This window comes from Raphanus sativus, chromosome 2 (assembly GCF_000801105.2).
Source record: "Raphanus sativus cultivar WK10039 chromosome 2, ASM80110v3, whole genome shotgun sequence".
Classification (NCBI taxonomy): domain Eukaryota; kingdom Viridiplantae; phylum Streptophyta; class Magnoliopsida; order Brassicales; family Brassicaceae; genus Raphanus; species Raphanus sativus.
This window is the reverse complement of record NC_079512.1, coordinates 27,911,207-27,938,784: the sequence shown is the minus strand read 5'-3', so window position 1 is coordinate 27,938,784 and position 27,578 is coordinate 27,911,207. Positions and strand designations below refer to the sequence as shown.

Sequence of the window (27,578 nt, the reverse complement as noted above, 5' to 3'; positions counted from 1 at the left end):
TTTTTTTGCGGGTCGATGGCCCTTAAAAAGTTCGGTTCAACTCGAAGATAAAATATAATAAGCAATTCATCATTGGAAAATTCAACATACATGTCATGAAACATAGAACGTTACATGATTGTTTTATTACAACTTTTAAAAATGGAAAAAGGGACAAATTATTGAGAATTTTATTTCATTCTTTGTAAGGTTTCGCCCTTTTGGATGCAAGACTTCAAAGTTGAAAAAGCTGCTTACATGTACTGAGGAGCAAGCACACCATCCTTAACGATGTAATTCTGAGCAGGGAAGTCTTCTCCCTTGAAGTATTTCTCTAACATGTCTTTCGTCCCCGCCGCATAACGTAGCTGTTTTTTTTTATAATCAAATAAAGCAACATATATATCTCAATAATATATTTGGCTAGGACTACAAAAGCTATAATTAACTCAATAACATATTTTGATTCGTTGGCACATATATATTTGATTATTTTCAAAGCTATTCTATCATGTTTGATATTTGTTAACTCTTTAAAGAAAACAATATTACCTGCGCATCGATGGTTGTGCCAGATATGTGAGGGGTCATGGCTTGGTTAGGCATGTAACGCCATGGATGGTCCTTAGGTGCTGGCTGTGGGTCCCACACGTCCCCGCTATACCCTCCGATGTGTCCACTCTCCATCGCTTCCACCACAGCTTGTCTATCCATGATTGCTGCTCTTGCGTTGTTCACTATCAAAACTCCTTTCTTCAGTTTGCTTATCATCTCTTTGTTGAACATTCCTCTACATAAACAAGAATCCATTTGGTTAAATCACTAACAAATGTCTCAGTCTCGCTCATGTTTGTGATATTGACATCATACTACCTTGTCTTCTCAGTGAGAGGCATGTTGACAACCACAACATCACACTTAGGTAGCATTTCATTCAAGTTCTCAACGTAGTTAGCACCAATCTCTTGCTCCAGCTCGGGCTCCATCTGAAGCCTGTCATGGTACAATAAGTTGCACCCGAATGGTTTCAGCCTCTGTAACAAAAGCTTTCCGATTCGTCCAGCTCCTACAGTTCCTATCGTCTTCCCTTCCAGATCATACGCTCTATACGCAATGCCAGCAACGTTCCACTCCCCATTGATGACCTGGTTGTACCCTGGCACAAAGTTGCGCATGAGAATCAGGATTCTCATCAGCTCATCTTCTGCTACTGAGACCACGTTGCTTCCCGTGACTTCAGCTACCGTCAATCCAGCTGCTGCAGCTGCTTGTAGGTCAATGTGATCGGATCCAATACCAGCAGTGAGGAGAAGCTGCAGGTTCTTGGCTTTCTTGATCCTTTCCGCAGTCACATATGCCGGGTGAAATGGAGTGGATATCAAGACATGGAGGTCCGGGATATGCTTCTCAAGTTCTGCCAATTATAAGAGTAGCTAGCATTAATTAGAAGAGTCATACATATATCATTATATGTGCTAGTTGTTAAAAAAAAAGAGAGAGAATAATAAATATAAAAGCATATATCTTCAATAAGTGAATATCAGATAATAATAATCATAATTTTGACCCAATACAATAATAATTAAGTAATAATATAGTATATTTTTTAAGTGATAAAAAATCTTATGTATGGATTGGATGAGTACTTACCGCAGTCTGGACCTTCTTTGTCGTCGGTAACAATGTACTGATGCCCTTGTGTTTCAAGCCAGTTGCGGATTCCTAAGGCGTTCTCGACGCAGCCGAGGAAGTTAGGGTTCTTGGTAGCGTAATCGTTAGCTTTGTAGAAAACACCGACAATCTTTTTGCTCTCACCAGAAGAAGCCTGTTTCATAAACCGATTCAGAAAACTATTTAACATAAAGTCTGTACATAGCCATACATATATATATGAAAGCAAACTTGAAGCATCTAAGAATTAAAGAGACCATGTCTTTGTTTGCCCAAAAAAAAAAAGAGACCATGTCTTTAAGTAAGTCTTGCGTTTCAAGTTTGAAGGCTAACACGTATACACTCAATTAGTAATAACATACAAAAACCCAACCGTTTTGAGGCCCAAAATCTGTAAGCATCCAACTTAAATATCATGCCGTTTAATAAATCAAGAAAGAGATATATACCATGTAGTCGTTGCTTCTAGATTGGAAAATGAAATAAATCACTTAATAAGAAGAAAGGACAGTTGCACTATCCTAATTTCACAGTTATGCACCGTCTGAATTATTATCTAAACAAAATCGATTCTTCAACACCAAAACTGGATCTCATTAATTTAAGTGAACTCGTACATAAAAAGATCTGAAAACCTCTACACTTGCACAGTCAGAACCATTACTCGCCGTACAAGAGGCCTATTGAATAATGAAAGAGCATACACCAACGTGTGTCTCCAGAATTCACTTTGATGACCAACTTATAAAACATATTAACACCAAAAATCTTGAAAAGAAGAGAGATGGAAGATCTTACATGAAGTCGGCGTGCAAAGTAACCCGAAGAAAAAGAACAGGCTCTGATCGCTGCACCGGTGAATCTTCTCGTCGCCATGATTCTCATAGATCAACTTTTAGAATTCAAAAGGAGTTTATTATCAATTTGGTTACTTCCTTGGTAAATTTACTATTGAGAGGAGAAGAGACAACTACTTATATACACACACAGTTGATGAAAGTGCTCGCACCTGAACCAAAACGAAAAACGTCCCTTTTGTCCCAGACCAGATACAATGTAACACAAGGCAATATATCTAGGCATTTATTGTAATTTGGTATTGATGTTGTGGAATCAAGTCATGTATATCATCTGCATTATAGAAAAGCCTTTATAACAAATCAAAGTATGCAAGTCATATCTTTCTTTGTCTCCTCAGTCTCTGCATCTTTCATAGAAAGGAAAGATTTCTAAGCTTATTTGTTTTTGATACTGCTTGATTAGTCAGAGATTAATTTCCGAATTATTCAGATATCTCTTCTATTTATCAGATTTTTTGTTCAGTTTTGGGATTTGTTTCTTCATCTAGCGGATTTTTCATCTGCTTTTGTATATTTTTCAGGTTCATTCAGAAATTGGAAAATTTATTTTTTGGATTATGTTTTGTTTGATCGTTCATTCTTTCGCAAGTGTAAATTTTCATTTTCTAATCTAAATCTCGGGTTAAAGTATGGTTTGGTTAAATCAAGCTGATTGGATTGATTAACTATTTTAGTTATGTTTTAGTCTACAAAAATAGACTATATAAATTTAGACCCGAAAATGTAAAGCTCAGTATAGACTCATCCATAGGTCCATCATATATAGGGCCTGGCTACCATTAGGACATATATATCATTTTCAAATGTTTGATACCCAACCAGATATCGTTGGTTTACAGCAAAAATATAACCTGTGGGGTTTCGCCAGATGTTTTTCCTCTCAATGTGTTGATTCATATGATGTGTGACTCGCAGTTAGTTTGCTTAGAAATAGAGTAGTCAGAGTTAACATAGTCACTTACAAGTTACAACAATGTGATTCGAGGTCTATGTGAACATGGTTTGGCTGACGAGGCTTGTAGTTTTATCTCTTAAATGGTAAAGAACGGTATATTGCCTGATATTGTTAGCTACAGTACTCTACTTGAGGGAGCTTTGTAAATTTGGGAACTTTGCTAGAAGTAAGGCTTTAGGGACAAAATCGAGGAACTAAACCTCATCACTCACACTATACTAATTAGCTCTTATTACTATAGTGTACATGCCATCAAAGAAGCCTACAACGATATAGTTTTTTTTTTTTTTTTTGATTAACCTGGGGTATCCCGGACCTATGGAAGGGCCCAGACTAATCCCCAAGGGGAGGTGCAGCCCACGGATAGACCCTTTCTCCAGGTATGCAAATGGGCCTTAAAGCATAGGCCCATATCCGTGTTGTTCGAGGTTTATTCGAATGTTGTTATTTTTAGTTTGGTTGTTAACTATTGTGCAAAGAAGAAAAAGTGCTGGAAGCGGGATTGTTACTGAGAGAAATGGAGATGTGTATATATCCAAAGCATAAAGTTACACGTTGGTTCATTATCTAGATAGTTTTAAATTTTGATTAATTTTTTAATTTGTATTTAATTTGGGTTGTTCTATTTGATAAGTAAATATTTTTTTAATAAAATTATGCATAGCATGTTATATATATATATATATATAATTTTTTTAGAATCAAATAGAAAAATAAACTAAAACATCGATCTATTCAAAATTTCATAAATGAATATAAACATAATATTTTGAAATATTATGCATATATACTTTAAAAAGAACTAAACTATGACAATTACTTAATATTTTATTTTTATTTATTAATATATTTTGAATCATCCTGTAATTTATATGTAAGAAAATAAACAAACTATTACTATAAAAATAATATAGTTTTATTTTCATTAATAATTTAATTTTGAATATAATAAATTGGATTATTCTATTTACGTATTCCATGGGTATATTTAAATTACATATACTCCATCAAATTAAAGTATACATATATTTAATTCATATCAAGCCAAATCGAATTGATTTTATTTATCGTCTTAGTTCAGTTTTTTATCTTAGATTTATAAATATATTTTTGTAATATTTATAATGATTTGATATGTGTTGATCACCCAAAATATTAGAAAAAATAAAGTGATGATTACTAGGAAGTTTTACAAAGGAAAATAATCAGAAAAAATTAAAGCTCATGAACGCATATAAATATTTACAATAGTTAAAATAATTGTAAATTCTAAGTAAATGTATACCTTTATAATTATAAAATGTACACTGAACATTATTTTTAACCATCTTAACATAATTATTCAGATTTTCTTAGGTACTTTTATTATGTTATTGGATTATACAAATATAAAGAAAATAATAAATCAAAAAAAGAATGTAACTATTTAGTAAAATAAAGATTTATGTACGTAAACTTTTTTATAGATATTGTTTGTAATTATATAAAATTTTACTCAATTAAAGATATAACATTTATAGTCAACTAAAGGTATCTCGTTTTATTATTTTAAAAATATATTTTATGCTATTTAAGAGTTAATATTATGTTTTAAATTGCATATTATTTCTTCTTCATATCAGTTTATTTTTTGTTAGGTTTCGTTTTTGTAAAACCACAGTATATATAAATATTTTCCTTTTTTATAAAATAATTTAAAATTTATAATTATTTCATTTTTATAATATATGTTTATTTTTTTAAAAATACAAAACATAAATTATACTAAAAAGGAAAATAATTTAATAATGGTAACAATATATAATATTTTAATTTCATTGATGTATCTATATAATTAACCAACATAAGAATTAATGTGATATGGATAAAAAAAAATATTTTAAAGATATATTTTTAATTAATTATTATTATTATTAATTCTTGAAAAATGTGAGTCTTCTATTGAATTTCCTTTTGACAATTGGTTTTATTGATGTCTTCTGAATTTTTCAATGGGACAGCGGAATCATACCAATAAAGGAAGAAAATATATATATGTTAAGTTGGCATTGGTTTGGTTATCATAATTTGTTTTTTTTCCTCTTGCTTTGTTTTTCTTACAAAAAAAAAAGAAAAAATTGCCAAAACGGAATAGAAAAACAAGTGCATTGTCCCTTTGCCATAATTTCATTTTTTGCTTGTTTTTGACTTTCATGTCCCTGATGAACTTTAAAAATTCATAACAATTATTTTAAAAGTCCGAAAAATATGAAAAAATATACAAATCGTACATGAACAAGAGACAATCATATGAAAAATAGTTTTGTTGATTAAATATAAGTAGATCATAATTTTATATTCTGGTCTACGGCTCGTAGACAATCTAATCTACCGTCTACGGGCTCGAAGGTAACTGGTTCTACTAATCACTTACATATCTACGGCCGTAGACGAGCAAATCCACTGTAAAATATAAATCTACTTTCGTAGAATGAACCGCCTGCCATGTTAACTTAGTTCTGAACTACGGTAGATTTCATTTGAGCAAATAATCTGCCATTATAGAAGTACTCTACGAAAGTTTAACAAAGTAATCTACGAAAATGTATTTCCCTACCACAGTTGTATTACACAATCTACCCTCTTAACTATATTCTACGGGAGTAGATGGTTCCCTCTACCGACGCAGAAATGTTAATTTTCCTTAAATATCTCCAAAATCTGTTAAGTGTATATTTTTGAATCTAAAACTTCCTAAATTTTAGTGATTTTCATGTTTCCTAAATTAATTTTTTTTAAAAAAAATTAAAAAACGTGATCTCCTTCTTCCTCACACACGTTATTAAGATTTTTTTTAGAAATCAACCAAAAATTTTGAAGCTATTGTTGAAGATGCATATTTATGCTTCTTGTGGGGTGTGGAAATTCAGTCCCCTTAAAGGATGGGAATTTGCTGTTGATGAGAAGAAACGGGGTAGAGTATTGGTTGTGGAGTTGACAAGTTCCTTTGAATATCTAAGGATTTTGGCTTTTGATGATTTTGGAATAGACCAAAACGAGTTTGAGCTGGAGTTAAGCTACTTACCTATGGAGTTAATCGGTGCAGTAGACTGTCCGCCAGTGATCATTGCGAATGATAGACAAGTCAAAAATTTCTTAACATATGTACGAGGAAAAGCTTCTACAAGGTTGTGTGTGTCAACTTCACCTATCAATGGAAACAGCCAAGACTTTGAAGTTGATATGAAGGAATCCAACTCGCCTTTCAGAGAGAAAGGTGAACCTTCCTCGTTTCCACCTCAAGATGACGATGGTAGTTCATCTGAATCAAGCCAGGATGTTGAAGAAGATGATGTTGTCGTCTCAACTGCAGAAGAAGATCCTAAGGAAAACAGTGTTCGGTTTTCTTTGGTGGATGTTGTGAAGAGAGGTGAAACCTTTCAAAACAAATCGCTGTTGAAAGCAGCGTTGGAAATGTCAGCGATGAAGCATCACTTCGATTACAAAGTTGTGAAATCGGACAGAAAACTTTGGTACATCAGATGCATTGACAATCATTGCAACTGGAGTGTTCGTGCTGAGGGGTTATCAGGATCCACATATTTCATCATCAAAAAATATGTGGCGGATCATACATGTGCTGCGTCGAGTATGAAAAATGGTGGTCGGACAGCTTCTGCGAAAACTATTGGGAGTCTAATAATGCATAGGTACGAGGGTGTGAAAGAAGGTCCCAAAGTTAACGATATCATACAGATTATGAGAATGGATCATGGATGTGAGATATCTAAGTCCTTAGCATGGGATGCTCGAGAGTTTGCAATTAATATGGTCCGAGGTATTCCGGAGAAGAGTTTTGAAAAAATTCCGAAATACTTGCACATGCTGAAAGAAGCTAATCCAGGAACACACACGTTTTATGAGACTGATGTTGATGGTAGATTCCGATTTCTCTTTGTTTCGTTTGGGCAATCTGTGCGAGGTTTTCACACAGCCATGCGAAAAGTTCTTGTTGTCGATGGGACATTTTTGAAGAGCAAATACAAAGGGGTATTACTTGTTGCGACAGCTTTAGATGGAAACTCTAACTTGTATCCTATTGCATTTGCGGTTGTGGACTCAGAAAATGATCGCTCGTGGGATTGGTTTATGAGAGAGCTACAAGTTGTTGTAGCTGACGACCGTTCCCTAGCTTTTGTATCAGACAGAAATAGCTCACTTTGTAAGGCGATTGAGAATGTATATCCTCTTGCTGAACACGGAATCTGCATTCACCATTTGTTGAATAATGTGGTCACACATTACAGAGGAAATGGAATGGTTGGATTGATTGCAAAAGCTTCTAAAGCTTATAGAGTCGTTGATTTTCGGACGCGATTCGAAGCTGTGTGCAATATCAGTCCAGCTATTGGAAAATATTTGGTTGATGCAGATGTTAGAAAGTGGGCTCGCTGTCGGTTTCAAGGATTCAGGTACGACATCAGGACGACAAACCCGGCTGAATCAATCAACTCAGCTTTGCGCTCACCAAGAGAGTATCCAGTCATTCCGTTGTTGGATAGCATCAGAGAAATGCTAACTCGTTGGTTCTTTGAACGTCGGACAAAAAGCAGGAAGCATACAAAACCATTAACTATCCGCATCGAGAAAAAGATAGATAGGCGGATTACCAAGGGTAGAACGTTTCTTGTGCAACCAGTTAACGAGCATCGTTTCTTGGTTCGTGGAGATACATTTGACTGCCTGGTTGATTTGGACAGAAGAACTTGCTCATGTGGGAAATATGACCTGCTTAAAATTCCATGTAGACACGCCATCAAAGCAGGTTTAACAGTTGGCCGATCCCCATCCTCACTAACGGATGACATGTACACTACTTCCACATGGAGAACAGCTTATCAAGAAACTATCAATCCAATAGGTGTTCCTGAAGATAGTTGGGTTGTTCCAAATGAAGTTGAAATTGCTAGTGTACTACCGCCTGAATCAAGAAGAGGAGCAGGAAGGAGAAGAAAACGCAGATACGAGACAGTTGAAGACAAGCTTCGTTCGTCCCAACGAGGTCAAGAAAAAAAGAGGCGCAGATGCAGTCGATGTGGCGAAGAGAATCATAACAGGGCTACATGTGACAGAGCTATTTAGCTCTGATTTTCTATTTTTTCTTATTGTTGTTGACTACTTGATTTACTCGTTTTGTTTGCTTTTGGATTTTCTTGTTCTACTTGATTTACTCGTTTTATCATAATTACTTGATTGCTTTTTGTACTCTACTTCAAACTGCAACTACCTGCGAAGACTCTTGCATAAAGTTGTAAAAAGAAGCTGAATAGAACGACCTATCAATTGTAAACAAGAAGCCAATAATGACCCAGCAAGAAGTTGTAAACAGAAGCTAATTATAATGAGCATCACTAGAACTAGTTCAGACAGTATGAGAAGTCCACATCACTGCGATGGCTCCGACAAGTACCATCGCCACTGTCGCAATCTTTAGCTTCTTTTGTATCTCTTCTTGGACTCTAGCAATCTCCACTATTACCTTCTCATTCATCTTCTGTGTCATCTCATGTTCTACTCTAGCAATCTCCAACGTCACCTTCTCATTCATCTTCTGTGTCATCTCGTGTTCAACTCTAGCAAGCCGTCGAGAAACCCTATCATGTTTCGCATCTACTTCTCGTATCTCGTCAAGCAAAGCTTCATCAATCCATTTAAATAGATGATTCTCAGATTTTTTCTACCAGAAACAAAAACAAAAGTGGTTACATAAAGGAAAGCAAAGGAAGGACTGAAATCACATAAAGAAAAGCAAAGTAACGACTGAATCGAGTTACATGTATTGCAACTTCGCATCGGTAGAATCTTCGATACCGATTCTCCGTCGTCGAAGATGCAAAAGTGGTTATGCCCTCCCCACACCAGCATCTTGAAGGGACACCATGAGTTGAAATTCGAGGAAAACGAGAGGAGGAAATTGACGAACTGCTCATGTTTGGTCTCGTTTCTAGAGTCGCCGATGAAGAACCCTAATCGCCCTTTCTCTCTTGTTTGGTTTCCTTTGTTTCAACAAATGATACAATTTCACGTGTTTTGGGGTTGTCTGGATCCGGGTCTCGGGTGGGTTTTTTTTAAATTCGGGTGGGTCCAAGCGGGTATAAACCTCAAAAGGGGTTACTCTATTAACATTAAATCGAGTTCTAAGATACTACACTCCAACACTAAAATGAATAAGAACACTACAATCCCAAAATCGAAAACTCTACTTTGTATTTCGAAATCATCACACTAAAACTTAATAAACATTACATAGTAATTTACAAATCATTAGAATTGACTTGATAAATACAAAACTCGAAGTTGGTCACTCTTTATTTGATTTAGGGATTAGAGATTGAACCCTATTTGATTTAGGGTTTAGGGATTAGAGATTGAACCCTATTTGATTTAGGGTTTAGGGATTAGAGATTGAACCCTATTTGATTTAGGGTTTAGGGATTAGAGATTGAACCCTACTCAATTTAGGGTTTAGAGATTGAACCCTACTCGATTTAGGGTTTAGGGTTTGAACCCTATTTTCTTTAGGGTTTGAATTAGAAAACCTCAAATATCAATAACAGTAATATCTTAAACTAGTTATCTACAGTAATCCAAATATGATTTGAACACATAATCTAATAAAATTAGAAAACCCCAAATCCCGTTCATCTTTCAGTAATATCAATAACAGTAATATCGACTCTTTCATCTTTCATCTCATCGTCCCGTTCAAATCCAGCATCAACAATGATCTTGCAATTTCCAGTAGAAGAGATGTATGGAAATACATTTCCCTACAAGAAATCACCAAATTAAAACGGTTAGACACAAACATTAAGAACTAAAAATATCAGTCAGATTAAGTCAAGATATCAGAGCTTACAGTGGATGCAAAATTAGACTCCATGCTAATAATATCGTCATAAGAAACCTTAGCAGATCCTTTCCAGTTCCTACATCGCATGCTAGTGACGCCTTCTCTGAGCTTCTGACCCAAAAGAGACCCGATGTCTGGAATAGCCTCCATCAACCAAATCTGTAGTGCATATGAGAATCCATCTACAACATAACTGTTCTGCTTCTTCACTTTGCCCCTAGCTTCGATCATGGATTTCACCAGCAAATCAAAGGAGTCACGACCCCATGGATATTTCCTCATCTTCTCGAAATCCATAACCAGCTTGATGTACTTGTGTGGGATGCAAACCCTCTCATCCTTCGCCATAACTAAACCAACGATCACACACAAATACACCATCCTAAGCCTGTCGAGATGAGACCAGGTATTACAATCCTTCAGATGCACCTTCCTGATTTCCTGTAAGCTAATCTTTTTTTCCCTCCTTAGCAACCTACCCCAAAACCCTTTATCATAGCTCCAATCATCAATACCCAAGTCAGGCTCGTCGTCTTTGTATTTCAGACCAGTAACCGCATGGAATTCTTGCATCGCAAATCTGAGAGGCCTCCGAGCATAATGGAACCACAACTCATGACGTTTTGCGGTAAGAAGCTGCTTACAAGCAAAGGTGTGGATCAGTCTCCCCGAATACTGAAGCTTATGCTCATAAATTGCCATAACCTGAGCAAACAGCGGATCAGCCAACACTTCTTTGTACTCTGCCTCAACGTACTTCTCCACCTCCTCAAGTATAGAAGTTCTACAAGTGTTGTTCACCTTCTCAACTTGTGTTTCGGTACCCTCTTTGAATAGGCATTTAGGCAACTGATCCACCGTCATACCTGTGAACAATGAGACAAATACAATATGAGTTCAAAAACATCAAAAAGAATTAAACTTTGATATCATATACAGCTAAATCATTAACACAACATAAATTGAATACCTATCAAACGCAAACTATTTAAAAAAAAATTAAACTTTTAAAAGGCCAGATAATGAACAATTAAAAATTAAACTTTTAAAAGGCAAGAGTTATACAAGCTTTTGAGATGTTAAAAAAAGACAGACAATAACCAATAAACAACAACACAAACGTTAACAGAGTGATACAAGCAATCCGTAACCACAAAAAAGTAACTTTTAGCATAGAAAATCATGTAATGAACATGGTCATGTTACTTGGATGATTTCATTACTCTCACGTTGATTACTCATCGTGCGAGTGCTACCATGTACTAGCAATTTCCAAAACCAAGCATACATTAATAACTTATAAACCCGTAGGAAACCAAAGAAGGTTCCACTCATATAAACTAAACTAAAGTAATCAACATAACATCAATTGTCTTATTTATAAGAAGAAAGTATTCTTTTTTTTTTCAAATGAACAAAGTAGTTTTAGAGAGCAGTTTTTCTTCTTTAACAAAGGCTATGACGGGAGATGTAGACAATCACAACAACAATACAAGAGTTATACAAGCTTTTTAGATGTTAAAAAAAGACAGACAGTGACCAATAAACAACAACACAAACGTTAACAGAGTGATACAAGCAATCCGTAGCCATAAAGCATGACAGATGCCAAACATGAAAAAGTATAAGAAACTTTGATAGCAAAAAAGAAAATTTCATAACATAGATACCTAAATAATTCTCAGAAACTAGAAACAAAACCTATCACACTAAGATACAAAGACATGCAAAAAATTCCCAAATCCTTATACAAACCTGAAAGTCTCGATTGTTTTGCTTGAAACTAAAGCTGAGTGTGTGAATTGCAGAGCGGCGAGGTAACAACTTCAGTTCCCGGCGAGGTACGAGCTTCTGTGTTCGGCGATTTAATTGACAACGAGACGCGAAGTGAGCCGGAGGTTCGATTAAGAAGAAGAAGACCACCGGCGGAGTGCTAGCGGTCAGAAGAAAGACCGGCGACGGCAAGGAGACCTCTGAGAAATCGAGGATCTGAGAATCCTCTTTTGCTCTGTATCGCCAAAGGAGAGAAACGATATTAGGGTTAAAACACGATTTCCCCCTTTTGTTTTATTTTCTCTTTTTGTTTTATTTTTTTAATTAATTATATTTAAAAAATCGAAATCATTTTAAATCATTTGAGATGAGGGATATAATTGGGTTTTCTTAAAAAATTATACCAAGGGGACAATTTATGTTTCAGATTATGGCATAGGGACAATGTATCAGTTTTTTTGTTCCATATTTCCAATTTTCCCAAAAAAAAATCTTCTTTTATTCTTAAAAGCACAACAGCTTTCTTAATATACAAAACGGATTGAAAATGAAAAAATAACAAAAAGATCAATGAGGCCATTTGAAAGGTGGGCTTAATAATTAAGAGTTTTGATTCAAAACCAGTTTTGCACAGTGCATTCCACAGATTATTATATCAGTTTCCAATTTACAATGTACATTGTTTACTAAAGGATTACAACATCTTTTGTATACTAAAGAATTACAACATTATCCTAAAGATTAACTATTTGATTTCTCATGTATTATTGATTATAAACATTCTACTTTTAGCATAATATATTATGTCGTTATATTTAAATTAATTAACTATATCGATAAATAGATCATTCAGTCAGTTCGTAGCATAAATCATAATATAATCTTTGAAAAGATGGTAAACTTGTGAACCAACATATTCCTTATGTAATACTCAAACCTGATAGTAAAATCAATTTGAATGATAGAATGTCCATATAATTTGTCGATAAGATCTTATTCGACGTAGTTTTTTTTTTTTTTTTGAAAAATATATGCGACGTAGTTATTATAATTATTTGAAAAAGAACCTCTTACAATGAAATGTGGCAGAGAACTTTTACCAAAAAAAGGTTGCAGAGAACTATTCCTCGTCTCATTGACTCAACTTCCAGCGTTAATATGTCTAGAATTTTAAATGCGCCAGCTATATAATCGCCTCTGCTAAAAAAATATTATTTTCTCATTATGAATTTTTTTTGTAACTTTCTCATATTGAATCTTGTACAAATGTCATTGCATTTTCCAAATAGATCACTGTTTATAATCATATACTAATTCCATTTCAGTTTAATAGTAGTTGTTATAGCGAAAAAATTGTTTCAAAATAAATGTCGTTTTAGAATTTTAATGAAAAAATTATTAATAAGATTCACCCGTTTATTTTTCTATTGGTTGAAATATGGTTAAATGTATAGGTAATTTTGGTTTTATTTTGGAATTATACAAAATCATATGTTTTATTATTATGTGTGCATAAATTTAAAACGATAATTAAAATGAAACGGAGTGAGTATATAGTACCTATAAATTAATAATAATATTATAGTGTCAAAACTATTGACAATTTCTCAATAAAAAAACTATTGACATTTTCTGATGATAAAGCCAGCGAAACAATAAATAGGTTTTGTAAAAATAAATTATAAGTCAATTAATAAATCACTAAGACATGATGTTAAAAATTGCAGCAACCAAATTCTAAAAATGTTTTCAAAAGAGTAGTTAATACTCCCTGAAAATTAATCAATGTTCTAGGATTTTCACACTTATTAAGAAATCACATTAAAACTTAGTTATTAATGCATAGTTTTTGTAAATTTATATTTTCTATATTTTTAAACTAATTAGATTTTAAAAAATGCAATTAATATTTTTGAAACACTTAATTTTTTTATTATTAATTGATAAAAAGTATATTAAAATATAAAAATACATCTTTTTAGAAAAAAAAAATATTTTTTTAGAATATGTATCTTTCTAAAACGGAGACAGTTACTAGTAACGTACATGAAAATTTGTAAATATGCATCGGAGGACGGACATGTTACTAACAGAACAGTATACGTAACTATCAGTCAAAAAAAAAAACAGTATACGTAATTATAGATATATTGCTGGGGCACAGAGATCAAGATATTTTAATAATAAGAGAGGGAGCTTCTATTCTCTATTTCTCTCTTACAATATCACTGTTTTTCTTTTTTCATGAAAATCTCCTAATCCCAAGAGAGTCAAATCATCTTCTAGTTAAGTATCTGCCTTAGATTAATTGCTAACTCTCATGCACATACTTTTCGTAAAAACAGTATTCCATCTGTTTCTTAAAGAGTGTCGTTGTGACATTTTTCACACAGATTAAGAAAGTTGTTGAAATATATGTAAGTTGTAATTAATTATACCTCTTTGACCAATAGTATTTTAGATAAATAAAATTATTTATAAAATCAATGATTTGCAATTAGTTTTTAGCTGAAAGTTAGTATAATTTACATTGGAATTGTAAAGTGACACTCTTTGTGTAACAAGAAAATGAGTTCAAAGTGACACTTATTATGAAACAGATGAAGTACTTACTAGAAGTAATTAATTGTGTTGAATAGTCTAACCCAAGATTCCCGGACGCTTGTCCGAGAGTATCATTGTACAAAATTAAAATTAATCTATTAGATTAGCCATTTCAATCTTTTATCAATGCTAGAGATACTTTTATAAGGATATACTATATCTATATGTGATGTAATACAGTATATAATTTGTATTTTGACATTGATAATAGCAAATCACTATGGATCTCACTGTCCAATCGGTTGCAGCAAGAACCACAAGTCCTTGAGTTATATTTATAGGTTTGTTGTACTCTCAAACCCTATTCGGTTTCATGAGTTTAAAATTTGCATCACCATTTTTTTTCTTTTTTTTTATGGAGTCCAAGAAAAAGAAGGTGTATTTTTCTGTTTAAAATCCTAACCAAGAAACTTTTGCTTATGATGTATTCAATTAACCAAGGTTCAGAAATATATACTTTGATAAACACTAGCCTGACACATGAAACTTCGATGCCGAAACAGCTCTAAGATCAAAGACGAATCTTTTTAAGCATACACGTGATTTTTGTTTCCCCCTAGACCATCTTAGGCAGTCTCATCTTTTCAAACTTTCAGTGGAAAATCTTGATTAACTCATTAAACTACTCCGTATCAGTAATTACCAGCTAGCATCTCAGAAATATGTTAGTATCATCACATGCCAGACACAATCAATACACTATTTAATAAGCCCATATATCTGTATAATGTGACTAGCTATTATTTACACTCTTCACATAAATATTCCACTAGGTCTTGTAGTACTATTTAATAACTCCATCAAATAACTACTCATACAATATCTCTTAACTTCTCTCTTTCTGTGATCTTTCTCTCTCGTCAATCTTCCAAAGAAGCAAAAAATAATGAGGAAAAAAGTAAGTAGTACTGGTGAAGAAGGAAACAATGAGTACAAGAAAGGTTTGTGGACTGTAGAAGAAGACAAGATCCTCATGGATTATGTCAAATCTCATGGCAAAGGCCATTGGAATCGTATTGCAAAAAAGACTGGTCTCTTTTCTCTTTCTACTCTCTCTCTCTCATACTTTTGTGTGTGGGGGCGAAAATTGATATCATAGATTTTCTTTTATGAATGGTTTAAAGTTAAGAGTTCTATATATCATGATCATATATATATAGTTTTACCTCTTAACCTAGGTTACTTTTTTTTTTTGAACATTTTAACCTAGGTTACTATTGTTGGTTATTTATTTAGAATAGTAAATCCGTTTATCGCAGTCTAAGCTTGAATCTGGATTACAGTTATGTCTAGTGGTTTGGGGTAGAAACGAAATATTATGAAGTCAACTCTACTTGATTACATCGTTAAACTGGAATACCATCGTATCTCTATCGTTTTATTTCCTGTTTCATGGGTGATATTGATGCTAACTTATGGGTTACTGTACATGTAAATTAGGTTTAAAGAGATGTGGAAAGAGTTGTCGATTGAGGTGGATGAATTATCTCAGCCCAAATGTTAAAAGAGGCAATTTCACCGAGCAAGAAGAAGATCTTATCATTAGGCTCCACAAGTTGCTTGGTAATAGGTATATATTATAACTTCGTTAATTACATTTACTTCATTAAACTAACTGCTTCAAGAGAAAGAATAAAGCTATTTATATCCATGTTCATCACTATAAATAATCATGATTTTATTCTGGAACTTGCTGAGCACGTGTTTTTATTCTCTAAATTTACATAAAACATTTCTAGAAGTATATGATTAAAAGGGAACTAATTTATAGTTGTTTTGTATTTAAATAGGTGGTCCTTGATTGCTAAAAGAGTGCCGGGTCGGACGGATAACCAAGTGAAGAATTATTGGAACACGCATCTGAGTAAGAAACTTGGAAACAAAGATCCAAAAACCAAGCCGAGCAATGGTGATATTGTCCATCAGATCAGTCACACAAATCCTGAAACATTAGAAGAAACCAACATCTCAAATATTAATGATAACAGTGAGATTCAAGAAGATCGTCAAGGAAGTAACTATTTGAGTTCACATTGGATACATGATGATGAGTTCGAGCTAAGTTCACTCACCAACATGATGGATTTTATAGACGGACACTGCTTTTGATGTTTTTATTTTAGTATTTGGTTTCATTTAGTCTTGTTATCTTATCAGCTGATCAAACACTAATACATCAACAATCTTTGATCAAAAGTTGTTAATGTGTTAGTGTCTGATTGGCTAAGTATTTTAATTAGGTTAATTACTTCCTTGGGTTATATAATACATGCGTGAAAACTCTATGCATCGATAATATGTTATGTTTGTATCTTTCTAAGCAATATTTTGTATTTTCTTGTGTCAAATGTTCATATAATTAAACATGTCAGATATTATTTCAACTTATAAGTTAAAATCAAAAGAATAACCATAATTATTGGCATGTTAGAATTTCTACTTTCATTTATATAGTGAAAAGAAGGAAACAATATGTGGAAACTATTGCATATGATCAGTAGTCAATTTACTATCTCGTTTGGTTTCATTTACCTGACGACTTCAACCTAAGATAAGTATGTAACAATAATATTTGTGTTTCCCAAGTGTTGATGTTAGACACAATCCTTGATTACCCTGGCGACCTTAAATTACACACAAGAAAATTAAGTACTAGTCAGAAACTATATTGGTCGAATTTACATTCACACGTCCCTAAAAAATCTATAAATTTCTGTGACAAAACTGCACCCCTTCTTAATTTATGATCTTTGTCTTTTGTTTTAATATGTTCTTTTAAAGCTTGTTCCCCACCCTTCATTGCTTTTAAACTATACAGTCATTTAAATAATGCATGATACTGTTACATTTTGTATATGAAGCATGGAGTACATTCGAAGTAGAGGGGGTTTGATGATCTACAAGGGGACACGTTTGTTATGTATAATTGAAATCACAAGCTGAAGTTCCCAAATTTGACCAGATCGATCTTAATTAATGTTATTAATATGGCAGCCACATCTCCATCCTAGACAACAGTTTGGCAATTTTAATTCGTGATTTTGTAGAAAAAAATACGCAAAATTCAATGAAAATAAAAACAGATTTCATTTTTAAACCTCTAAATAAATTATTCTTTTCATTTAATGAACATTTTATTATGTCATTTTAAATATTCTATGATTTTGACATTTCACCATGTTATAAATCGAAACCAACTAAATAAAGAACAAACCCAAATAAGCATATAATTAAATTCTTATATATAGAATTCAGAATTTATTTTTATTCATTTTATAAGTCGGATAGATAGTTGAGAAAATGAAGCTTAGCTCAAATAAAAAGCAGTTATTCGAGTAGCCATTAATTTAGATGGGAGATCAAGAGTAGAGAGCAAGGTGATGAAGACGGTGAAGATGATTATGATATATTGGCTCAAACTGGATGATTTTGACATTTCACCATGTTATAAATCGAAACCAACTAATAAAGAACAAACCCAATAAGCATATAATTAAATTCTTATATATAGAATTCAGAATTTATTTTTATTCATTTTATAAGTCGGATAGATAGTTGAGAAAATGAAGCTTAGCTCAAATAAAAAGCAGTTATTCGAGTAGCCATTAATTTAGATGGGAGATCAAGAGTAGAGAGCAAGGTGATGAAGACGGTGAAGATGATTATGATATATTGGCTCAAACTGGATGAGCGGGAGAGAGGCCGAACTGGAGTTCCCAAAGCTCAAAAGCTCCCTTAACAAAGTCATAATAGCCTCCCTTCAAAGCAAGTGTTCCTTTGACAACTCCTTCCCTCACAAATGGGTATGTTAATAGGTTTGCTAGTGACACATTCACTGCCTCCTACAATATTCAACATATTTTTATTAGAAACCACATCGTGATATATTTTTTTGGTCACAATGTGATATTAATAATGACATTCCATAGAAGCCGTTGGGCCCGCTACCTTATTTTTTTTGGAACCTAAACACACATTTTCTGACCAAAATATATACTACATAAATATAAACCCAGTTTTCTGAAAACAAGCAAAATGCAACATTGCATTAAGATTTTGTACCTTTAACTATATATGGTGGTTAGGGCCTAACGTTTCAAACTGTTTTCTTGTGTAAATTTTTCATTATTCGATGAGTTAACACAAAAGAAAGATTCAGTTCATATACATTTTTTTCTTAAAATCATGTAATGTTTTGCTGTTTCAGCTTAAATGATCAAAGACGCTTCTGTATTTTGCTAGCTATTTTTGTTTAGTTTATAAAAATCAAATAAACTGTACATGAATATAGCATATCGAAAAGATTATTAATTAACCTCGGTATGTCTCATATGCTAATGACTATTGACAAAGCATATACAATTTTGATCAAATAACAAAAATAGCTATATGGCTAATATTAAAACGAATCATGAGTTTCCAAAAAAATGAACGAGTCATGATTAATATAATATGATCTGTTGTCTAGTATTCTAAGATTTTCATATTCTAACGATTAATAAGATAACGAAGGAATAAATGAAGAATAAACATACCCTTTCACATCGGCCACATTGGTCTTCAAATGCTGAACTTTCAGCTTCTGCCAAAACTTTTGACTTTGCTGGCAAACAGATTTTTACCCAATCCTCTATGAAATCACTGCAATTTCAGTAAACATATCGTCATAATAACTAACAAGAAACATAACTTTAATCTGATTAATTTGTTTTGTTAATTAGAGAATGTTAGCAAACTTAAAACATACTTGTATACAAGTTGATATATAATTCATAAAAGAAAAAACATTTATTACGTGGAGTTGTTTCCGTCAAGAGCAAATGACATAAGTCCCTTGATGCCACCACATGCACTGTGACCTATTATCACAATGTTCTCGACCACTACAAAAAAATAGATGAATTGAATCACTTAAATTGTATCACTTAGCTAAGTGATTCTATTTTAAGTCACTTATTTATAAATGAGACAAATAAATATAAATTAGCATCAGTTATGATAAGTGATATTATTATTAATTTATTTTGCATCAATTCAATAAAATGATATTTGTTTTGGTACTTTGTATCACTTTACCAAAAATGATACTAAAATATCAAGTTACATCAATTAAATAAGTGATGCATTTATATTCTTTTGTTGACATCACCTACTAAACTGATACATAATTTACTTCGCTAAAAAATTGATGCTAACTAAAATTATTGAACTATATTTTTCTTTAACATCAGTTTAACAAAAATGATGTTATTTTAATTTAATTTTCCGTCAAATTAAACATTTAAGTTAATATAAAGATAATTACATTCATAACAATGAACACGTAAATTACAAAATTCCAGAAAAAAAGGACCACTATCGTAACCACTAAAACCAATCTCGTTAAGAAAATAGCATAACAAAAAAAAAAGATCACGATCGTTAAGGGATATTTGTTTGTTTAATTTTCTTTTTGCTTTTATTTGATTGGTCATGTCTTCCTATAACTGTTTCAACTTAGGAAAACAACGTTTTATTCTTCTTTTCTCAATGACCAACATCTCCATCTTCCTTTTTCTCTTCCTCTTGCTCTTTCAATTTCTTATATTTGTTAGTTTAAAATTTATGGTACGAAGTTTTTTGTCCAGAATAACTTTTCATTATGATGCCGGTTTGGTTTCTTCTTAGGAAGGATATGAAAGTTTATGAGAGGTACTATTTTCGTATTTCTTATTTCTTTAGTTTGTCAAGTTTTGAGAAAATTATGAACTTATAGGATTTTATGTTTATGGCTTATATATAGATCTTTGGAAGTGTCGAGAGATAAAAGAGGATATACAATATTGATTTGAAGTGCGGAAGAAGAATAGAAGTCTCAGGAAGTCTTCACGCCACTAACGAAGATTGAAATATGGATACAAAGAACGAAAAGAAAAGAAAGAAGAAAAACATGGATTGAGGAAACTTTCATAGCCAATTCTGTTTATATATTTTACAGTTCTTTTTCCTCTGTAAATTTATCTTCCTGTTTCTTTTTTTTCCATTAGCTTGTATCATCACAGAAAAAAAAATTATTAATAAAAATTTATTTCAATTTTTGTTTATAGAAATACTGTATAACGTTAATAATTAAACTAGTATAAATATTAAACTATTAATTTTTAATATTAATATTAATTAATATTATAATTAATTAACATCAATTATTGTAACTGATGCTAATATAACATCATTTAAAAACTGATGTAATTGTTAATATCACTTTTCTACAATTGATACATACTAGAATCGTGTATAATAAGTGATGTGATTATTTAGTTTTTTCACATCAATTTTCAAATAAAATGATGCAAATTATTTGCATCACCACTTTCAGAGTCATTTATATAAGTGATGCAAAATTCTTTTACATCATTTATAAGTAATGCAAAAATAGAAAATAAATGATGTTAAATAATGTTTTTTTTGTAGTGGACCTACATTCATAAATTCCAATAAACATTACATCAGTTCATACGTATTTATTTGTATACATGTATTGTTGTGATATACACACACAAAAACGACCCAGCCCATATATCTAACCCACGTCATTGGACGGGCCCGTTACATATCGCCACAGCTAGCCCATTTACATATGCCTATGAATTTACAATACAGTTTTCTCATGAGTCATGACACCAGTTTCAGAAAAAAAAATCTCAGAACAATATACTGTGTATATTTATATACATATATAGAGAGAGAGATGCCTTAAGGTGCAAGACAGCATATTCAATGGCGGCTCCAACTCCTGCATATTTGACCTGCAATTATTTTTAAATTAGAAAAGCTATGTCATGCCTTCATAAGCCAAACACCCTGTTCCTGAATAACTAGTGACGTTCATGAATGTATTTGTATAAAGGATTCTATGACTTGTTAATTCTGAGAACCAGAATGTATAAAAGGGCAAAAGAATCAAATGGTTTCGCCTGGGTACGAACCGAAGACCTATACTGACTTGATAATCAACAAAAGTTTTTTTTTGGTAAGGTCTTTGTATAAAGTTTTACCTGGTCATAAGGAGGAACCATATTTGCAATGTTACGAACCACGAAGGCATCTCCAGGATGGAAGTTAAGCACGTGTGATGGGCACACACGTGAGTCCGAACAAGCAAACACCATGTACTGCACCATTTCATAGTATATGAGTATATAATATCAAGGTATAATATTATATAACATATACAGATATAACCAACTAAATGTTTGTTAAAAAAAAAAAAAAAAAAAAAAAAAAAACTAAATGTTTGTTTTTCTTCTTCGTATTGTTTCACCTTTGGGCTTTGACCTTTGGCAAGCTCACCGTACAAAGCTGGATTCGTACTACAAAAAATTAAGATACATTATAATTAAGTTTTATTCTATCGCATGGTTAAAGAGCTACTAAAACGAAAATAAGAGAGAATCATTACTCGTATTTCTCCTTCTTGAAGGTGACGAAGCCTTGCTTAATTCGTTCCACAGGATCGAATGCTTTGCCGTCCGATGACGAGATTGTCTTAAGCTCCGCTGTGAGCTTCTCCACCTTGGCCGCAGCCACCGTCTTCAGGTCATCCTTCTCACTGCTCGTTACACGGAAATGTTATGAAACTATAGGCTAACATACAATAACCATTTCCGATCTTCCTTTTGATTAGAAAAAACTTTATAAAATCATCATTTTTAAGGAGTTATTATTATAAGCCGTTCATGTACAAAGTCTTCGGAGTTCTATCGGTTTTCAATTTCTTTTAAATTTACGTACATGATAAGCTTCTTGAGAGCTTCGATGGCGTCTTCGTATGATTGGCTTCCCATGTCTTCTTGATACTGTTAGTCATTGACCCAAACAAGTTATATATAACAATTTATCTTTACCAGAAAGAAAAGTAATTTTCTTTTACCTTATCTAATAAGTAACCAGATAGAAATGAGAAAATGAAAAAGTGGTAGATGCATGCTTAAAGATAGTATTTGTATTTCTTTTATCTATCTTATTAAAACAGAAACATTATAACTTCTTCTAGGTGGATTTTTAAGTTGGACATCACATTATTATTCTTAGTCTAACCTTTCATTTAAATATTTCCTTAAATAGTTAGATATCAACCATCCATTAATTAACTCCACAATAAGATCTATGTCTTACATTATATACATCTATTAAACAAAATATCTATTCTTTTCGTTAGAATATACTCACATTATCATATTTATATTATATCATAGTACAAATATAACAATCCCTCTCTTTTATTATAGTCAAATGAATACAATAAACCTCTCTTTTATTATAATCAAATGAATACGATAAATGTCTCCAATATTTACACGAGTCTGAGTTATTAAAAATAAAAATATAAATAGATAGAAATAAAAATAAATATTACACATGTTATTAAAAATATAAATATTATTACACGAGTAGGTTGACAAAAAATTACAAAAATTACGCGAATCTTTAGCCGGTCATTATACAACTAAACCAATTGATTCAATTAACCAAATAACTCTCAACCTACAATATCAGATTTAAAAAACAATTATTTGGCATCAAATACTGATGAATCTTTAAATTTTTAAATAGCTTGATACATAACTTTTAAAACTCAATACTAAAGATATCAGAATATATTTTTTTGATTCTCAAATAATCGAGGTTTACTTTGAATATACACTGAATAGAATATACTAACGTATATTCTTATTTCAAAAACATCAATTTATACTTTTTAAAAAATCGATTATTGAAAATCCTCTTCACCAAGTTGAGTCTACTATACCTAAAATCTCGGTTACAATCGAATATTCACAATCAAATTGCCAGATTTGAAAAATCATGAATATGAAAAATCCTTTTCTCCAAGTTTATTCTACTATACCTAAAATCTCGGTGTCAATAGATTTTGTATTTATTATATCTAACTTAATAGGTTAGAAAATATTCAATTCCTCCCACTTAAAATGTGTGTACAAGTACTTGCCTTCGTATTTATCATTGGACATTCACAAAACATTCAGAAAAAACTCCCAAAAAGCACAATGTCAAAACCAAATCGTATTGTTTGATATTATGTTAGTGTTTTCACCATACAGTTATATCTCTAATACACCAATGAAAAACTATTAATAGAAAAAAACAGTTTTAACATTTTTCTTAAACAATGAGAAAACTCGAAATTATATAAAACCATATTATGTGAAAAGGACAAACTTCAAACTATATTAACTATTATAGAATATATGTTATGTGTTAAAAATAAAAAGTAAATCCGCGCGGTCGCGCGGGTCATGATCTAGTATATGAATAAAGGAGAAAAAAAAACTTTTTCTATTTGGGTGGTGAATCAAAAGAAAAATAAAACTTAGGAGGATTTATATATCATAACTACAATTCAACTTTATTTCCACATTATTACTAGAAATTCATTTAGAACATTTTAATTTGTATGTCCTATTTTTACTACTATATACGACCTTTAAAATATCGAAATAACAGAACAAAATTTGAGAAAATATTTTGAAAAGTGTTAAAAAAATTCACAACTGTTTAAGGTATTTTTCACAAAAACGTCGTTCTTATAACTTGTGGTATTTACGAGTTTCCTAAATGGTGCTATATTTATCAAAACAAAACAAGGAGGTGGTGAAAAGTAGTTTGCATGTATTTATTTAGGGAAAATTTGGAGAAATGCACTCAAATAAGACTATAATTTGAAAACTACATCCTTATTTAAATTTTTGGAAAAATACACTTATATATATGATATAAATTTACTTAATTGTCCAATCTTAATATTTCGAATATATTGTTTAAAAATTGTTTTTTTAAATCGCAATTTCTATTATATTGTTTAAAATTTGCTTTTAAAAAAAATCATTAGAGAATCTATCTAATATTCTTTTAATATATCTATACAATATCATTCCCATATCTTTTTAATAATATCTTAAATTTTTTATTATTTTGAAAAATAAAGAAATCAAGACGTGTATCGTCTTCTCGTCTCTTTCTCTTTCGTATCCTCTCCATTTCTGATTTTTTTCCTTTTTTTCCTCTTAGTATCACAGATTATTTCTCTTAGAGGTTTGTTGATTCATGAATCATATTTTAGTTTTTAATTCTGATTTTATTTTATTCTGACAATAGTTCTGTTTTGTCTTTCTTTAGGAATATCATGATGCATTTGGCTAGAGTTTTAAGAGATTGAAAGATGAATAAAGAATCATGGAAATTCAAAGAATTTTTTTTTAACAACGTGACTTGTTTATATAAGTTGAAGAAGATAAATAAAAGGATGTATAAACTTCATGATAAAGTCAAAAAAAATCATAATTCACATATCTATTTTTGTTATTATAAAATTTAAATGATAAAATAACATATTTATCTCAACACACATATTTATCTTAAACAAAATAATTTTAATGATATTATTTTTATTAACTACTAATTTATATATTAATTTCGAATTAATATCTTAATTATTTAAACATCTTGGGTAAAAAATTCAATTCATAATTAAGAAAGTGTATTTTTCAAAAAGTAAAAGAAGAAAGGCACCCACAAAAAAAATGTGGCCGACGGACGGGATCTCGTTGTATTAACTATTTTAATTATCAATCTTTTTTGGCGAAAAGGACTATCAAACATATAGGATACCAACAAGGCTACAACACGACAGTTCTTTAATTTTATAGACACACCCATTAAAAAAAACAAAGTGTATTAGAAAGCATCGAAAGTATGAGTAAATCATTACAAATGAAGTAGAATACCGTCTACATTATCGATTACATAGTCAGTGGTAGTGTGGTTTCTCCATTTAAATGAATAGGTTTGATTTAAGATTATGAGTTTTTAAAAGTAAAATTTGACAATCTCGTTACATCACGTGAAAGAGAAAAAGATGCACGGATTGTTTATACTTATTCAGAAAAGAAAGAAAAAAAAGGAAACACGAGTATTTCCAACAATTTTGGAAGTTTGGCGAAATTACTTTACACGTAGATTCACACTAGCCAACCTCTTGATTGGCCAACAAGTAAACAAACATGTATGCAAACAGAAACCGAATGAATATATAATATGTAATATACTATACCCAGTTGGAGGTGAATATGCTGATGCAGGAACCGGAAGAGGAGGAACAGGCGATGAGGGAGGGGTGAAGAGAGTAATGGTATTTATAATACACAGATCAAGAAGTTATAGTACTACCGTAAAGATTATATGAAGTGTAAATAGGTAACTAATGTGTGGATGCATTTGAGTCTTTTGAGATATCAATTTAAACGAAGGAAGATGGGCCTTTCATGATCTCATGGATAATGAAAGCGAAACTTGAGGCGTCTTCCTTTTCTTGTGGTGGATAAGGACTACTTCTCTCATAATCTTTTCTCTAAGATTTTTTTTAAAAACAATATTTTCCAGTTCTGATAGTGATTGTCCAAATTTTTTTCGTATGGCGATTATGGTAGAATGTCAAATGTATGCAAGTTTTTTGAGCCAAAACAAATATTTTAAGCTGTTACATCCAATCGTTATCTTATTCTAACTTTTGCAAGTTACAAAAGGATTTGGAAAAAGATAACTGTAATTATTGAGTTATCGTAAGTCTGATGTCCCAAATAATATAATACAAACCATTTCACTGGTAGTACAAGAGACTGCCTCTAGATTAGTATTCCTTCAGTCTTATCAACCATAACATTCCACAATTTTAGCCTTTTGATGTCAAAAGAAAAAAAAAAACATTCCACAATACGTTTCTCAAATGCTGTTATTTCAACTAGTTAAAAGAAAGCAATTTTTATCTTAGCATAACTAAGTTCGAGTTATCTCACAATTGTATTCTGGTCAACTTTAATTCACAATTGTTTTATAGCCGGCTAAAGCTATTATCAACATTTGGTTTTACCCCTAGGGACGTGAAGAAAGGATAATAAAACAAGTGGTGGAGATGAAGAAAGGATTGATGGCTGTGGGTTGAATCGAGGATAAGATTTTATCACCAAAACAAGAGGCTCCACTTATATATTTCATTTTCTTGATAACCTTATCTTACCTGTGTGTGGCTTTTAAAGCAGATGATCAGAGAATCGTCTGTGATTCTGATGAGTCATTAAGAGAAACTGAAACCTAAAAAAGGGACATATTTTACGCAGCATTTCACATGTAGAGCTCATTTAGAGCATGAATTAGATATGAGAACAAAACATCTTTGTACAGATTGTTACCAAACGTATGCTATCAAGCATTAGTAAAGGAAGAGATTGCAATGTCGAAAGAGGAATTAAAAGAAGAGTACTAAACTAAATCAATTACAAAGAAGAGTATACGAACCACCCTTCTCTATGACTTTTTATTACAAGTGCAGCTTCCTCTATATTTCCGACTGGTTGATAAATAGATTAAACAAAAACATCGTATGCTTGACTTGACGAGCTTCTCTTCCTATACGGATGTGAGAGAGGAGAAATGGACAATGTGCGAAGGGCTTTCCCTGCTACTTATATGAATACATTGTGCGGGAGATGAGGAAATTATGTCGACATTTTAATGCAACATGTCAACATTATTTACTTGAACTGGAAGGCATGCGAAAAGTCTTTTTGTCTTTATTTACTTGTATCGTTGCAGGAGAAAACGAACATAAAGAAGGAATTGAGAGAGAGAGAGGAGGTGGTATAAACATAAATTGTAATTATATGCAACACCTTTCTTTTGGCCAACATGAAACTTTTATATATATTTTTTTGTCACCTCGATGATATCCTGATACATTGAACATATGGTTCAAATAAAAATAAGAAATCCAGCTTATTGGTGTACACCA

At 31.9% G+C, this 27,578-nt stretch overlaps 6 protein-coding genes and 1 long non-coding RNA gene across 9 annotated transcripts; 3 read left to right on the top strand and 4 right to left on the bottom strand.

Moving 5' to 3' along the window:
- Positions 1 to 35: 35 nt before the first annotated feature.
- On the bottom strand, positions 36 to 2,607 carry LOC108840317 (formate dehydrogenase, chloroplastic/mitochondrial-like). Its single transcript, XM_018613151.2, has 5 exons — positions 2,449 to 2,607; positions 1,630 to 1,804; positions 853 to 1,393; positions 532 to 769; positions 36 to 347 (listed from the first exon to the last, which is right to left on the bottom strand). Exons 1-5 carry the CDS (start codon positions 2,533 to 2,535, stop codon positions 234 to 236), a joined length of 1,155 nt encoding a protein of 384 aa, XP_018468653.1. The 5' UTR covers positions 2,536 to 2,607; the 3' UTR covers positions 36 to 233.
- Positions 2,608 to 6,336: 3,729 nt separating this feature from the next.
- On the top strand, positions 6,337 to 8,586 carry LOC130508666 (uncharacterized). Its single transcript, XM_057004279.1, has one exon. It carries the CDS (start codon positions 6,337 to 6,339, stop codon positions 8,584 to 8,586), a length of 2,250 nt encoding a protein of 749 aa, XP_056860259.1.
- A 280-nt stretch (positions 8,587 to 8,866) lies between these two features.
- On the bottom strand, positions 8,867 to 9,434 carry LOC130508665 (uncharacterized protein At4g04775-like). The gene is made up of 2 exons (XM_057004278.1): positions 9,279 to 9,434; positions 8,867 to 9,181 (listed from the first exon to the last, which is right to left on the bottom strand). The coding sequence occupies exons 1-2, from the start codon at positions 9,432 to 9,434 to the stop codon at positions 8,867 to 8,869; spliced, it is 471 nt and encodes a 156-aa protein (XP_056860258.1).
- Positions 9,435 to 10,145: 711 nt separating this feature from the next.
- On the bottom strand, positions 10,146 to 12,605 carry LOC130508664 (uncharacterized). Its single transcript, XM_057004277.1, has 3 exons — positions 12,113 to 12,605; positions 10,364 to 11,223; positions 10,146 to 10,274 (listed from the first exon to the last, which is right to left on the bottom strand). Exons 2-3 carry the CDS (start codon positions 11,219 to 11,221, stop codon positions 10,146 to 10,148), a joined length of 987 nt encoding a protein of 328 aa, XP_056860257.1. The 5' UTR covers positions 11,222 to 11,223; positions 12,113 to 12,605.
- A 2,905-nt stretch (positions 12,606 to 15,510) lies between these two features.
- LOC108819722 (transcription factor WER-like) lies at positions 15,511 to 16,869 on the top strand. 2 transcript variants are annotated; one of them, XM_018592772.2, is made up of 3 exons: positions 15,511 to 15,765; positions 16,175 to 16,304; positions 16,525 to 16,869. In XM_018592772.2, exons 1-3 carry the CDS (start codon positions 15,621 to 15,623, stop codon positions 16,841 to 16,843), a joined length of 594 nt encoding a protein of 197 aa, XP_018448274.1. In that variant the 5' UTR covers positions 15,511 to 15,620; the 3' UTR covers positions 16,844 to 16,869. The 2 variants fall into 2 exon arrangements, with proteins under 2 accessions (XP_018448274.1, XP_018448279.1); XM_018592777.2 differs by having other exon boundaries at positions 15,715 to 15,765; positions 16,183 to 16,304.
- A 1,347-nt stretch (positions 16,870 to 18,216) lies between these two features.
- LOC108819712 (beta carbonic anhydrase 2, chloroplastic) lies at positions 18,217 to 26,003 on the bottom strand. 2 transcript variants are annotated; one of them, XM_057002900.1, is made up of 9 exons: positions 25,845 to 26,003; positions 22,505 to 22,569; positions 22,173 to 22,322; positions 22,035 to 22,083; positions 21,769 to 21,885; positions 21,467 to 21,519; positions 19,530 to 19,616; positions 19,270 to 19,375; positions 18,217 to 18,576 (listed from the first exon to the last, which is right to left on the bottom strand). In XM_057002900.1, exons 2-9 carry the CDS (start codon positions 22,555 to 22,557, stop codon positions 18,412 to 18,414), a joined length of 780 nt encoding a protein of 259 aa, XP_056858880.1. In that variant the 5' UTR covers positions 22,558 to 22,569; positions 25,845 to 26,003; the 3' UTR covers positions 18,217 to 18,411. The 2 variants fall into 2 exon arrangements, with proteins under 2 accessions (XP_056858880.1, XP_056858881.1); XM_057002901.1 differs by having other exon boundaries at positions 22,505 to 22,578; positions 25,846 to 25,941.
- Positions 20,125 to 20,809, top strand: LOC130507963 (uncharacterized). The gene is made up of 2 exons (XR_008942616.1): positions 20,125 to 20,425; positions 20,517 to 20,809. It is a non-coding gene; the product is annotated as an uncharacterized LOC130507963 (long non-coding RNA).
- Positions 26,004 to 27,578: the final 1,575 nt, after the last annotated feature.

Excerpts from the sequence above, each read along its gene's own strand:
- LOC130508666 (XM_057004279.1), top strand. The coding sequence starts at position 6,337 with ATGCATATTTATGCTTCTTGTGGGGTGTGGAAATTCAGTCCCCTTAAA.
- LOC130508664 (XM_057004277.1), bottom strand. The coding sequence starts at position 11,221 with ATGACGGTGGATCAGTTGCCTAAATGCCTATTCAAAGAGGGTACCGAA. Across the intron at positions 10,275-10,363 it reads AGTCTAATTTTGCATCCACT|GGAAATGTATTTCCATACAT; the intron begins GTAAGCTCTGAT and ends GATTTCTTGTAG.
- LOC108819722 (XM_018592772.2), top strand. The coding sequence starts at position 15,621 with ATGAGGAAAAAAGTAAGTAGTACTGGTGAAGAAGGAAACAATGAGTAC. Across the intron at positions 15,766-16,174 it reads TCGTATTGCAAAAAAGACTG|GTTTAAAGAGATGTGGAAAG; the intron begins GTCTCTTTTCTC and ends CATGTAAATTAG. Across the intron at positions 16,305-16,524 it reads CACAAGTTGCTTGGTAATAG|GTGGTCCTTGATTGCTAAAA; the intron begins GTATATATTATA and ends GTATTTAAATAG.
- LOC130508665 (XM_057004278.1), bottom strand. The coding sequence starts at position 9,434 with ATGAGCAGTTCGTCAATTTCCTCCTCTCGTTTTCCTCGAATTTCAACT. Across the intron at positions 9,182-9,278 it reads GATGCGAAGTTGCAATACAT|AAAAAATCTGAGAATCATCT; the intron begins GTAACTCGATTC and ends TGTTTCTGGTAG.
- LOC108840317 (XM_018613151.2), bottom strand. The coding sequence starts at position 2,535 with ATGAGAATCATGGCGACGAGAAGATTCACCGGTGCAGCGATCAGAGCC. Across the intron at positions 1,805-2,448 it reads ACTTTGCACGCCGACTTCAT|GCTTCTTCTGGTGAGAGCAA; the intron begins GTAAGATCTTCC and ends TTTATGAAACAG. Across the intron at positions 348-531 it reads GCACAACCATCGATGCGCAG|CTACGTTATGCGGCGGGGAC; the intron begins GTAATATTGTTT and ends AAAAAAAAACAG.
- LOC108819712 (XM_057002900.1), bottom strand. The coding sequence starts at position 22,557 with ATGGGAAGCCAATCATACGAAGACGCCATCGAAGCTCTCAAGAAGCTT. Across the intron at positions 22,084-22,172 it reads TTCAAGAAGGAGAAATACGA|TACGAATCCAGCTTTGTACG; the intron begins GTAATGATTCTC and ends AATTTTTTGTAG. Across the intron at positions 18,577-19,269 it reads AATGTGGCCGATGTGAAAGG|GAGGCAGTGAATGTGTCACT; the intron begins GTATGTTTATTC and ends TGAATATTGTAG.